This window comes from Gopherus flavomarginatus, chromosome 10, assembly GCF_025201925.1.
Source record: "Gopherus flavomarginatus isolate rGopFla2 chromosome 10, rGopFla2.mat.asm, whole genome shotgun sequence".
In the NCBI taxonomy this organism is placed as follows: Eukaryota; Metazoa; Chordata; order Testudines; family Testudinidae; genus Gopherus; species Gopherus flavomarginatus.
Window position 1 is genome coordinate 22,774,420 of NC_066626.1, and position 13,685 is coordinate 22,788,104.

A 13,685-nucleotide genomic window follows, 5' to 3' on the forward strand; every position below is an offset into this window, starting at 1 on the left:
GGGCGCAAGTGCTGCGCGGGTACCCAGCCGGGGGGAGGCCCCTCACTGCATCTCCCTCTAGGGCCTGCTCGACACCCACACCCTGCAGTCAAGCAAGTTCCTAAGAGGGGAGCCGGGTAGGGGCGATGGCTCCGTGACCAGGAAGGGTGGGGGCCTCCTCTCGTGGTGGTGGTGGGGGGGGCCTTAAAGGAAAGCTGGGGCTGCCGCACCAACCCCGCCTAGCCGCGGGGCCCCGAGCTGGAGGGGCTCCCGCTGCTACACCAGGCCGCCCGCGAGCTCGCCAGGCCCCGCACCTCCCTTGGGTCACGAGCCCACGTACGCTACAGCCCCCCGCCCTGGGCAGAGGGAATCGGCCGCAGCCGCCTCACGCACCGGGGACAAGCCCCACCTCGCTGTGCAGCCCGGGCCCAGGCGGAGGCGGGGGCGCGTTATCCCCAGGCCCGCAGCCCGTTTGCTGAGCCCCTGGTGCCGCCCGGAAATCCCTGCCCGGCCGCGCCCTCCCCTTCCCCCGCCTCTCCAGCGTCTTGGCGACGGGCGGCGCGAGCTGTGCAGCCGGCCGGGAGCTCCAGGCAGGGCGAGGCATGGAGACCCCGCCGCAGGGACCCCGCCAGGTGAGGGGCCTGCGCCGGCCCCCTCGCTGGGCTGTGGGCAGGGGTACGGGAGGGGCAAGTCCCCGCAGTGGGAGGAGGGGAGATGGGGGGGGTCCGTGTGTGGCGGGGTCCCTTATGGGGGGAATGTGTTGGAGGTCGCAGGTGGGGAGAGAGCATAGGGGGTTGCAGGTGGGGAGAGGTTCCTTCATGGGGGTCGTGTGGAGGTGGGGCGGGAGAGGGTGGTTGGGGAAAGGGTGGGAAGGTAGGGCCCCCTCATGGGGGGAGTGTACGGGATGGGAGGGGGAACTCAGAGTTACTTTTGAGTTTTATAGCCTCTTCCTCTCAGGTTGGAGGCCGGGTTTTGATATCTCCCTTTCACAGGGTCCCCCCTTCGGCCCCAGTTCAGTGTGTAACACAGATGGCGATATGGAGGCTTTTAATCCTGCTGATCTTACTGAGGCCACTGACCTGCATTTTCAGCTGTGCTAAGTAACTGTGTTGAATATGGATTCTGCCTTGTGCAAGTGGGACCCAGATCTTGATTAAAAGCTGTAGTCTAAGAACTGTTCATGATACAGACTAATCTTGAAAAGTGGTTTTTTTAGTTACTGAAAGGGCTTTAAGTTCTGCACCTGTCCGAGCTGGCTGGAATAGCTGAACAGACAGCATGTGTTTTACAATTGCATCCTAGTTGTAGCAATATGGGAAACCCTCCTGTAGACCAAGTTCCTGTGATCACCAGCTTTTTTAACAGTGTTGTTAACCCTACTCAGACCTACATAACACTATATTAAGAATGCTAGTGTTTGTGGGAGCATTGTTTACACTGTTGCTGTCACTGTTGGAGTTCATCGGTGTTAACAATTGTGGTTTTTTGTTTTGGTGTGGTTGGTTTTTTGCAACCTTTCCCCTCCCAGTGTAGACAAAAAAGAGTGACTTTTTCCAAGGAGACATATTAACCCTCTTCATTGATCAAATAACTAGTAAAGTCTTGCACATGAACATAGTCATGGTCTCATGCAACTGACAGCCAGGAATTTCTGATCCCTGTTTTGTTGTGGGGTGGAGCAAGTCTCTCTCTTATTGCCTTGGTTTCCTTAACCTTATAATAAATATGCTTGTATCATAGGGTTTTTGAAATCAGTGTACTGTGTTTTGAAGATGTAAAGAGCTATAAAAATAATAAACCTCAGGACTTGCACTACCTACACTCCCCAGCAGGGCCGGCTTTAGGCCAGTTCCACCAATTCCCCCGAATTAGGCCCTGCACCCAGTGAGAATCCCTTCCCTGGCTGGAGGCGCCTTTTTAATTTTTACTCACCTGGCGGCGCTTCAGGTCTCCAACGGCACTTCGGCGGCGGGTCCTTCGCTTGCTCTGGGTCTTCGGCGGCGAGTCCTTCAGTGCCGCCAAAGACCTGGAGCGAGTGAAGGACCCGCCGCCGAAGTGCCGCCGAAGACTCAGAGCACTGCCCGGTGAATACAAGCCCCACTTATTTTTCTACAGGTGTTTTTTGTTGTTGTTTTGGTTTGGGTTTTTTTTTTAGTCATCCCTGCTGGGGCCCCGTCGAAACTGTTCGAATTGGGCCCCACACTTCCGAAAGCCGGCCCTGCTCCCCAGAACCACTGGTTTAAATCCTGACAGTGCTGACTTAGCCCGTTATGTTTCTGTGGCAAATAAATTCAGTTCAGTGCAATTTAGCCTGGGTCACTTTTGGATGTGATCTTAAAAACCAAGATCCTGTCTGCTCTGTATTCCTGCGTAGAAAATAAAGATACTTTTCTGAAGGAGCAAGAGAATAGCCTTGTTCCGATGTTCTTTCCGCACTCCTTTGGAACAGTATTTGCACACTCAAATACTGAGTTTCAGCAGTCCTGCCCATATATAGTTTGTGGAGCACTTTGGGATCCTTTGACATAGAAGCTGCTCTATAAACAGAATATGTTTAGTGGTAGTTTTGTTATAACATTCATCTGCAAAGGTTCACTGTAACACACTTGTTCTGTGGAGTTAGGAAAAGAGGTTTTTCAGGTCCTGGTAATTTCAAATCTGAAATGAAGTTAAAACTATTGTATATGTCACAGTGCTGGATCTTTTATAAAATCTGAATAGAACAGATTTTGCCAGCAACTGTTTTTGTTTTTAATTTTTTGTTCTGTTTTTGAGGAATATCTCAGAGAAATTCTCTTTATGACTATCACATTTAGGTAACAAAACCTGTTTATGTAATTATTCTGTATATAGTAAAGTTGTTGGAAGATTTCCAGATATTAATTTTAAAGTTATCCAGTGTCCTAGAAACCTTATAGTGGATGCTATAGAAATAAGCAAAAATTGGACTGTATTTGGGTTTATCCTCGCTTTACCAACATTTTGTCACTTTTTACCATACTCCCTGTATAGAATTCTGTTAACACTTTTATGGGAAGGGTAAGTAGCAGCTAACTAGGTGGATGTTGATTGGTGGAGTCAGCCCCACCGGCATGAAAATATTTACTATCAGTCTCTGCATGCCCACATGGCCAAAACTCAGGACAGAGATTTGAGGCCAATCCTGCAAACCATCACTTGCACAAGACGTCCCACTTGCTTCAATTAAACTAGCATGGGTAAGGATTACTCTTGTAAGTAAAGGGTCTTGGGATCTTGGATTTCTAATTGTAAGCATCACTAAGACCTACTGCTGTTCCATTTGGAAAGTTGATGGCAAAACTCCCATAGACTTAAATAAGAGTGATATCAGGGACAGCAAGGTTCATGTCCAGCTAATCCTGTCTATCAGAAGTTTATTTTTAGTGCAGATTTAGCTGAGGTCAGAGTCTACACTGTCAGGTTTAGGAAGCTGATCAGTGTCTCTCTGAAGGACTGACTTTGAATGGTATGGGGAAGAAACAAGTGGTGAGTTCAGTTCTAGGGAGCCTTTAATTACATTGTCTGTGTATTTTTTAATCGAAATAAAGTCTTTGGAGCATGGAGATTTTTTCCTTTGTCCAGTTCACTTATTTAATACAAAATCTGAATCTAAGCTGCCTCATTTTTTCTAGGTGAGAAAAATGCATCAGGTGTGTGAGCTATGCTACAGCTAGTCTGTTAACAAGAGGTTTTATTATTTTGTAGTTTTAATTTTGTTTTGACTTTATGGTCAAAATAATTTGAAAAAGTTGTGTTTTATTGCTCATTTTATCATGTTAGACTGTTCTATCTCTAAATTTATAATTTCACTAGTAAAGTACCTGCAACTTTTCATACTATAATCTGCAGATATGTTGATATTAAATGCCTAATTTTTGGCAGTGTTTTTGTAAGTATTTTCAGTAGCTGACTGGAGTGATGAATTAACTTTCCTGTTTGTGTAGTTTATTATAAGAGAAGTAAAAATATTTAAAGAGAACAGCTACATATGCCTCTGAGGTGTCTATAGCAGTGGTTCTCAAACTTTTGTACTTGTGACCCCTTTCACATAGCAAGCCTCTGAGTATGACCCACCTTATAAATTAAAACCACTTTATAATATATTTAACACCATTATAAATCCTGGAGGCAAAGCGGGGTTTGAGATGGAGGCTGACAGCTCGGGACCCTCCATGTAATAACCTTGTGCCCCCTTGAGGGGTCCCCAGTTTGAGAACCCCTGGTCTGTAGTATCTCTCTAAAATACAGCACATATCTGAATTTAGGCATTGACATCAAATGTGTATTAGATACCACTTTACATTTCTACATAGCAACTTCCATCCAAGGATGTCAATGCAATTGTGTATATTTGCTTATGTATGTGATGTTCAGAATCGCCTTTCAGAAGACTTAATGTTTGTTGGATGCATCGCTCATGCTTGGAATTAGTTGGTTTCTCTGAAATGGCTTAGCAAGGGCTTAGAAGGGAGATGGTTTCATAACGTACTGATGGAAGATTTTTTTATTTCAGTGCCCACCCCGTGCCCTTCCCCCAGTTCCAAGGTAAGATGAGTTGATTATGTGAAATATGTTAATTTTTGTGCACTGGGATGTACTTGCAAGTTGTGAAATTAAGAAAAATTAGCTCAACAAAAATGTCATAGGATTCTCACTGACTTCAGTGAGATTTTGCTAAGTGTCTTAAAGTGACAAATATGCTTTCAGTTCTGTGCTAAATGAAGTTTAAAATAAAATTAAACTTGCAGTTGTGAAGCTAAGGTTAAGGCTGTGTCAGCAATTTCGTTATAAACCTAGCTTTATTTTAGTTTGTATTTCACCACAAACATTTGCAGTAGACTAACATTTTTATGTAAGTTTTAGCCTAGCAGCAAACAACTTAGTTTTTTGGGTTTTTTTTTACTAATTTTTAAAAAATACCTTAAAAATGTATTTGGGTATGTGTAACTTCCTCCTTTGACATTCCAGAGGTCTTGGGGTATCGAATGTTTGTTTTCCGATCATATAGTACTAAAGAATTTTAATGTTGTAAATAGATTGATAAACAGTTTAATTCATAATATCTCATTGCTTCTGTCATTTGGAGGGGGAAAAATGCATCAAAGATTTTAAAAACTACTTCAGTCTCAGTAACTTTTTTATTTTCAACCCCTTGTTCTCTTTTCCTGGCCCTTGCCTCATTGTTTATTGCTGTTGAATGTTGTCTCTCATCTATATTTTAAATTACAAGCACTTTGGGGTAGAGACTTTTTAAAATCAGCCTGTGAGTCTGAGTCTGGTGCCTACCATACTTTTGAGTGTGATGTAAATAATAAAATCTATGTATACCATATTGATGCAAAAGATGGAGAGGTTATGGTTCTTAGGGTTCAATGATCCATGAGCCAAGATAGATTTTGATGATAGGAAAGGCAGCTGTTATGGTGTGTTAAGTCGAAAATCCTCTTCAGTGCCTTAAGACATATGTACATAGTAGCTCATAAATACCATTGAAGAGTCTGAATATTTTTTGTTAGCTGCTTGCTTCAATGTCTTATAACTTCTCCCATTAGTTTGTGTCAGATAGTAAGAGAGGTTCCAATTAGAGGTAAAATGAAAGTTTTAATCTCATGAACAGCTAACAAATCAAGAAACTGTACATAGTCACAAGAAGCAAACAGACTATTGTTTTGTCTATTGCTGAGCAGCCTCAACCTTGTCATATTCAAATGTTTGTAAAAAGAAATAGGGTTCAGGGGAGGTGGATGGCTTTTATGTGTAAGTTCTGAGACCCCATAAACCAATTGCCTTGTGAGCTCGAACACAGTTCTGCGTCATAACTGATTCAAAACTAACATTCTTGTTCTTTTTATATTCCTTTCTGACCTTTTTTTTATTTAACTTAAATGGCAAAATCTTGAATCTGAAGTGGAAGCCAAGGTGAGTTCGTTCAGTATTAAGTGCTGTGCATGGATATACTTCTGTTTAACAGTTCCTGTTGACTTCAGTTGATCCTATTTTTGAAGTTTAGTGCCTGCACTTTAATGTTTTGCTTAAAAGCAGATTGCTAACTATTATAATTTATTTATTTAGTGCTTAATGTGTACATGGGTCAAGATTTTAGAAAGTGCTTTGTGCTTTTGGGTGGTCAATTTGAGACACTTTAAAGGGGCCTTATTTTCAGAGGAGAGTTATTTAGCTTAGAAAAGAGAAGAAAGTCTTTAACGTCACTTGTTGTGCAGGCCCTATCTCATGGTTGCCCTTCTCTGGACTTTTTCATTCTCTGCTATATCTGTCTTGAGGTGAAGTGACCAGAATTGGACACTATGCTCTACATGAGAAGTTTTTTCTATGGCACATTATTATTATTATTTCCTTTTTTTTTTAAAGCCCACCCTGTGTGGTTCTTTTAACATACACCTATACCCTGCTATAACGTGACCCGATGTAACACGGGTTCGCATATAGCGCGGTAGTGGCGGGGCTCTGGTGGCGCTTTAAAGGGTCTGGGGCTCCGGCCACGACAGGGAGCCTCGGACCCTTTAAATCCCGCTGGAGCCCTGCCGCCACTACCCCGGGGCTGCAGCAGCGAGGCTTGGTGGCGATTTAAAGGGCCCAGGCTCCCCGCAGTGGCCGGAGCCCGGAGCTCTTTAAATCACGGCCCAGAGCCCTGCCGCCCCTTCCTCGATATAATGGGGTTTCAGCTATAACGCGGTAGGGATTTTTGGCTCCCCGCGACCGCATTATAGCGGGGTAGACGTGTATGTTGCAGTTTGCAAGGTTTTTTATTTTCTATTACTTCCCCACTCCTTGCTGTACTCTTCCTTCTCTTTCCTCTGCTGATGAGGGTTGTCATGGCTTGTGTAAAAAGGGGGTTAGGAAACTCCAATCTTCTTCACTTACAAAGGGATTCCCCTTTCTGGGTTGAGGTAGAGTTGTTAGAAAGAGAGGATGGATTCCTCCATAGTGTGTAACTAGTTCCTTTATTTTACATCCTACAGATGAAATTCCGCTTAGTCGTCCAAAAAGAAAGAAACCCAAAGGAAAAAATGCATTGGGTAAGAAGCTGCCAGGAGTGAAAGATATACTTGGAATGCTGGAGGAACTCTGTTCTGTAGCTGATCTCCTGACAAATGCATCCTTGGATTCATACCTACCATTCCTAACAGGGCAACTTTTAGTATTTCTGGCTCATTCATCTTCATTGGTTATTGTCACAGTTCAAAGCAATTGCACTTGTATTTCCCCATCATGGTCCAGCAAGGGCATCCACTTTTAGGGTTCTGAGTCCCCAGACATCACCTCTTTTGGGCTGAGACCTGTGTCTCTCTTCCTCTGACTGGGGTTTTTCTGGGCTGCAAAGTTCTCTCCCTATGCTACAAATTCCCCAGCAAATAAGGTTGCCTTAGCAGGCCTGCTTTGCTTTCTCCTCAGAGGCTATAAACATATAAGCAAGTACATATATTCTTATAGTGAAAGCATTACAGAGAAAATGTATTAAAAACAATAAAAGAACTTACATGCATGCTAATAAACTTATCAGAGATCACCCCAAACTCCAGCAAGGGCTCTGGGACATGATCAGTTCTTCAAATCCCACCATGTTTTTTTTTCCTGTAGTTACAAGTTCTTAACAGCTGTTCCCTCAGAACAAGCACCCCATGCACCAGTTAGCCTTTCCTTTATATAGCCTGAGTCTTTGATCTTCAGAAACCATGAATAGGTAATCAGTGAGCTAGTGGTTCTCTCAGGGCGTAGCTTCAAAAGGTTAGGTCCTGATGTGGGGATTTACATTCCCCTTCCCCCATATGTTTCCTAAAAAAACCCCACTTAACTGTTTTGGTCCTGAAGGTTTCTTCTTTTCTGTTACATTGTTGAAGATAGTCCTTTGAAGCGCCTAATGTTTCCCAGGGTTTGCATTGTCCATGTCTCTCCCCTGGATAAATTACATACAATCCACAATAATACATTAACTTGCATTTATAATACAATGGACTCCAAAGCTATTTAAATGTAATTCAATAAGATCTCCTAAAGATATTGTAGGAGATTGCCATGTCTGTCACTTTTTTTATACATTATGATTTTTTTATTCTGAAGCAATATTAGTTAGAATTATAGTCTGAATACTAAAGTCATTGGGCTTTTCCCCCTCCATTCTGGTTACTAATAAAGCAGCAGGTGCTGATACAGCATTTAAAAATTGCTTGAATTATTTTCTTGCTATTTTTTCTCTTTCTGGTTACCTCAGTTGCTTGGGTCCTTGAGAATAGACAGTCATCCACAGCCATGAGATGCTTTTCAAATTGATCATTTTATTAAGTGCTCTAAATTCTGAATGGACTCAACACAAATCCAAGTAAATACTACTATGCCTGTTTCTGTAATAGATTTAATTATTGTCAGGTATTCTTTAACATCTCACAGAGGAGATGGATTGTTCACAAAGTGTGTTCCACATGAATTCCACCAAGTAGCTAAACAGAGAAAGAAATACAAAGTGCAGATATGCCTCGGTTACCTTCCCAGGAAGGCTGATGCTACCATTGAACTCAGTTATCTTTCTTTTCTTCTGCTTTTCAGAGGGTATTGTTCACGCAGCTGTCCGTCGGCCATCTGAGAGTAGCGAGCCTCTAACTCCTGAGGTTCAGGATGCTCCACCTCAGAGGAAACGCAAGAAGAAGAGAATGCCTCCTGGTATGTGAAGAGTGACAGAAAGGATGGAAGATGGAATTAGCCTTGGCAGCATAAGGTCTTGCTAGCCCACTTCTTAAGTTTCTGTTTCTTAAACTATTAGAATAAGTCCATCTGCATTGATGACAGGCCAAAGTCATCTCTGGTGTAAATCCTTGAAGTCAGTGAAAAATCATATCAATGAAGCATTTAGGTTGAGAAATCCAACACTCAAGCGTCATGCAATTCTAGATGTTCAGGTTTCTACTGGAGTGATAACTCTGCCGTCATGCACCTATGTAGTATCTTCTATACCTGTTTATCTTGTTAAAGATGAGCCATATTTTATTAGTGCTGCTAGTTTTGTAATCTAAGCCATAAAATATATGCATATATAATATGAATTGGGGCCAAATCAGTGTTCTAGTAGAAACTTATATTTTGGAATATTTAATATTCCAGTGTTTCATTACTGCTAGTTTTTGTGAATATTGGCTGATTTTTAACAATGGAATAAATTAGAGAAATCTTGTAATATTTTTTAGGATATTGTATTATTCAAGTAGCTATTTTCAGTCCAAAAGCAAACACACTGAGGTGTCAGCAGCTGCTAAAAGATTTCAAGACCAATGGTGGGCTGATTTTATGTGATCATAAAAAAATAATATAAGAGCTTTGATTATTTCTTAGAGTGAAAAATAGAGAATTGCTTTCCAATGCTGATCCCAGATTTAATATTTTTAATGAGACAAACAGCACACCAGTCCTTGCTGTGAAAGCTGCCTTTGAAGCACTTGGAAATGTTACTTTGAAAACATGTAACACTTTAGTGTACTGGCACGGTACTGCAGCACACAATCACAATTCCTAAATTGTTAAAAGTATATTAAAAGAGAAATAGGTTAAAAATTGTCACAAGATTAATGGAAACATCAAATTTTGGAAGTGGAGAATTATAGATGATCCTGTGTTAACATTTTATATTAACTGAAACTCAGAACATGGTGCTTTTTGTTCACAATGATTGCATTATAGTTATACAGCTGTCTCAGTGCATAAATTTCCTAATCTGTACTATTTTGCAGATTAGATTATTTTTGTGGTTTGTTTTAAATCTTCAGAATCTGAGACCTCTTTCATCCAGCAGAATGTGCGCAACACATCCTTTTTTCAAACTGAAAACGGCATGGATCCCCAGCCCTCTGAAGAAACAGTGATTCGTAAACATCGAAAAAAAACAAAGTGAGCGCTTCTAAGGTGCCTTATAATTCTTCTTGAAGAATACCTATGATGATATATTAATATATGTTAGTATTTAAGGCCCTGATCCTGCAAAGGCTTGACGTCTCTGGACCTACTCAGTGTGCAAAGATAAGCGTGTGTGTAAATCTTTGCAGGGTCAGGGATTAACTTTGTTTTTTTTTAATCCATGGTCACAGTGAATGCTAAGAGTTTAGTATTAAGAAATATTGAGGTAAATTTTGGCAATTTATTAATTTAATCTTTCTTCAAATCTACATTACAATTTGAACATGATAGTATAAATACAATACTTAAATCACATAAATTAAAAAATAAATCAGAATATGTAACATAGGCCATATCTATACTAGAGTGCTTTAACGGTATAGGAATACCACCACTACGCTGGCAAAAGTGATCCTAGTGTGGATTCAGCAATACTGGCAAAACTCTGCTTTGTACTGGTATCGTGAAACAACCTCCCACAAATAAAACAAGGTATACCAGTAAAAGTGTGGCTAGGGACTTCAGCTAGCACAACTATGGCAGTCAGAGATCATACCTCTTCACACCCTTGACTGACATAGCTGTGCTGGTAGGAGTCTGTAGCGTAGCTATAACCTAATTATCTGATTTCTGCTTTTCTTTAACTTTCACTCTTATTTCTTAACTTTGTTAGAACATTACTTTTGCTCTTTATTTTGTCTCCACTTTCCTTCAGCTTCTGAATGTTGCTCGTTTACAACACTTTTGCTTCTCTTTCTGCCTAAGTATTTCAATTTCTTTATCTCTTTTCTTTAACGTATTTCTTCTGCATTCTTTCTGTTACAGTAATCTTTTCATGTCTTTCTTTTCCCACCTGAGTGGTTTGTCACAAAACAAAAGTAAAATATTAAAGTAGTTATTGGGGGTTTGCTTGGTGATGGTGATTTTATGCTTCCGTAAAGAATTATTGTAGGTCCTAATCCTACAAGCAGTTGCATGCAGAAGAAACTTTATATACATGAGTATTTCATACTATTCATACCAGTAAAATTAGGCATGTACTTAAGTGTTTACAGTATTAGAGCATTAGTCTTTAAAGCTTTAGACATTGTTCTTTTTCTCTCCACATATCCTGTGATGATAGGAAGACTCGGCCAGCAGAAATGCAGTGTTCCAATGAATTGGGAGTGGAGGAAGAGGACATTATTGAAGATGAACAAACAAAAAGTCCAGATCAGCAACCTGTATTTGCTGCTCCCGCTGGTGCTAGCCAGCCTGTGAGCAAAGTGTTTGTTGAAAAAAATCGTAAGTAATTTCTCATTCTTCTAACTTCAGATATTTTAATAATGAAAAAGTTAATGCTGTCCTGTTAAAAAAGAGAAGTTGTCCAGATGTGTTTTTTTGCAGAAATAGTTACATTAAAACCATCTAAGCATGTGGCCTTATGTATATTTTTAAAGTTATGAAATTTCTGCATATGTGTAATTTGACTTAAAATATATCATTGTGTACTCTGAAGTAGAGCATTCTTTCTGAAAATGTCATGCTCCCTGAAGTTAAATTAATGGAAAGCAAGAATTACTATTGCACTCATCTTGACACAAGTCCTACAAGCACTAGTTTTTTAATCATGGAGTTATCTGACCCTGCTTAGAGCAAGTCAAGATGACAGAGCTTTATCTAGCTAGTATTTTCAGTGTTGCTATCCTGGTGAGAAATTGTAGGGAAAACATACTATAGGAAGGCCTGTATGTTTATATACCTTTTGAATACAAAGGAAGAGGGATGAAAGAGGTTTTATGGGAGACAAAATGGGATGCTAAAGCGTTTTTCTTTTAAGTGAAAACTATAGTTGGTGTGAAGCTATTCTTCAAACCCAGTGTGTTTTGAGGGGTCTTGGTAAGGATTATGGAATGTAAGGGCAAAAATGTTTTAAATGCTTCCTCCCTGTGCAGCACCCAGCATAACAAGGCCCTCATCCTGATTGAGATTTCTAAAGTCTGGTCTGCACTAGAAGGTTTTACTGGCAAAACTTTATTCGGCACAGCTCTGCATGCATCCACACTAAAAACTGAGTCCAGCCAACATAGCCCTGAACTTTTGCTGACAAAATTAAATGAGTTCACCAGGTGACATAACACCTCTATCGGTATAGTTGTGCGATCAAATTGCCTGTGAGGAGACAGAAATACCTGTATCAGCAAATGCAGCCCTCCAGCAACAAATCCACAACGGAGCTGTCCCAGCAGCAGTGATCCCTCTGGTCAAATTTTTGAATTCTGCTACACAGGGCTCGCAGTGACTGGAAGCCTGCCTCCCATTTAAATTTCCCAGCATGTTTTGGAAATACCTGTTTAACTGCCCTGCCACCTCCTCAAGCACTCTTGTACAAGCATGATTCCAGCTAAACCTTGTGCTGCTACCTGTTCCAGGAAAAAGGTTCTGGATTTCCTCAGTCTGTGAAGCAGATGGAGTTGTACAGGCACAGCTGTGGATTCCCACAGGAATCAAGAATTGTATATTCTGATATTGCAAAGGAGCTGCAGAAACAGGGGGACACAGCACGGATGAGGGCCTATGCCAGGCGAAGGGGAAGGAGCTGCAGTAAGCTTACAGAATTAAAAGGAAGGCAACGAAAAGTCTGGCACTTCCCCTAAGAGATGCCGCTAATATGTGGAGCCAGGGTAGATTTGATTTAAGTCACTAGTCAGAAAGACTCGATTTCGTCGTGGATTTCTACATAAAAGTGTATTCTTGTTGGTTGTTACAACCTTAATACATATTCTTCACAACTCAGAGATAGATGTACACCTTCTAAAAATGAAACCTACACTATCCATTTTTAAAGTGGTTTGTTTTGAAAACTTTTCAGATTAGTTCGACAGCTGTATCAGAAAATGAATGATTGTTTGGTTATTTCATTTACCAAAGGTAACTGAAACAGTTCACCTCCCAATGGCTTCATAAATATGCATCTCCAGTTGAACGGGTTCATCATTAATATTTGGAAGATTTTCTCGCTATGATATATTAGGAGGAGAACATTACCAGACAGACATTTAAATTGTTTTATTTAACTAAAACAACAATATTATGTATTCTGGATTTTTTCTTCAACAGCAAACACATAATATTTTAACGAAACAAGCATACGAATTTTTGAATTTAGTTAAACATTCAATTTTTTTAAAATCAGGTTGTTTTTGTTAAAATTGTTTTAACTATTTTAGTTAAATGAAATATGTTTTTTTTAAAAACTAAAATTAAATCGATTATGTCAGCCAGGTCAACATGAGAAACTTTAAGTATTGGCTTCTGCAGCTAACTCAGTCATCTTCACCTTCGTTTTCCTGTTTGTTCATAATCTGGAAAAGAAGAACAAGCTTTCCTGCTTTTTCAGGTCCCAAACGATTTCTCAGTTTGGAATGAGTTAGTCCAAAGGAAGAAAATATTCTTTCTATACTGGCAGTAGAAGCTCCTGCTGTTAAAAGTGAGATTATCACTTCAACAGTCTCTGAATCCAAGTGCTTAAGTGACTTCCACCAGTTCACTGGTGTGACTTTCTTTAAAACATCATCAGCAAACATATATTTCTTGAATGGCTCTTATTCCCAAACTGGGTCTCTCTTACGGCCTGTTGCCATTATAGGTTTTCCCTTTTAGTGAGAGAATGGTATCGTAGATCTCAAATCAATGAAGGCTACACTCGGAAAGACTTCAAGACCAGAGTATGCTGCTCAAACAGTTTCACTTTTGTTTCTACTGCTTGTCCCTCCCTTCTCACATTTATCTCCAGACTTCTCCTT

At 40.6% G+C, this 13,685-nt stretch overlaps 1 protein-coding gene across 1 annotated transcript in view; it reads left to right on the forward strand.

Moving 5' to 3' along the window:
* The first annotated feature begins 581 nt into the window (after nucleotides 1–581).
* Nucleotides 582–13,685, forward strand: part of TMEM237 (transmembrane protein 237) — a 29,700-nt gene continuing 16,596 nt past the window's right edge. Inside the window, exons 1-7 of the mRNA XM_050969632.1 lie at nucleotides 582–611; nucleotides 4,514–4,545; nucleotides 5,909–5,919; nucleotides 6,981–7,037; nucleotides 8,563–8,676; nucleotides 9,774–9,894; nucleotides 11,024–11,184. Coding sequence (XP_050825589.1) covers nucleotides 582–611; nucleotides 4,514–4,545; nucleotides 5,909–5,919; nucleotides 6,981–7,037; nucleotides 8,563–8,676; nucleotides 9,774–9,894; nucleotides 11,024–11,184 — 526 coding nt within the window. The remainder of the gene's footprint in view (nucleotides 612–4,513; nucleotides 4,546–5,908; nucleotides 5,920–6,980; nucleotides 7,038–8,562; nucleotides 8,677–9,773; nucleotides 9,895–11,023; nucleotides 11,185–13,685) is intronic.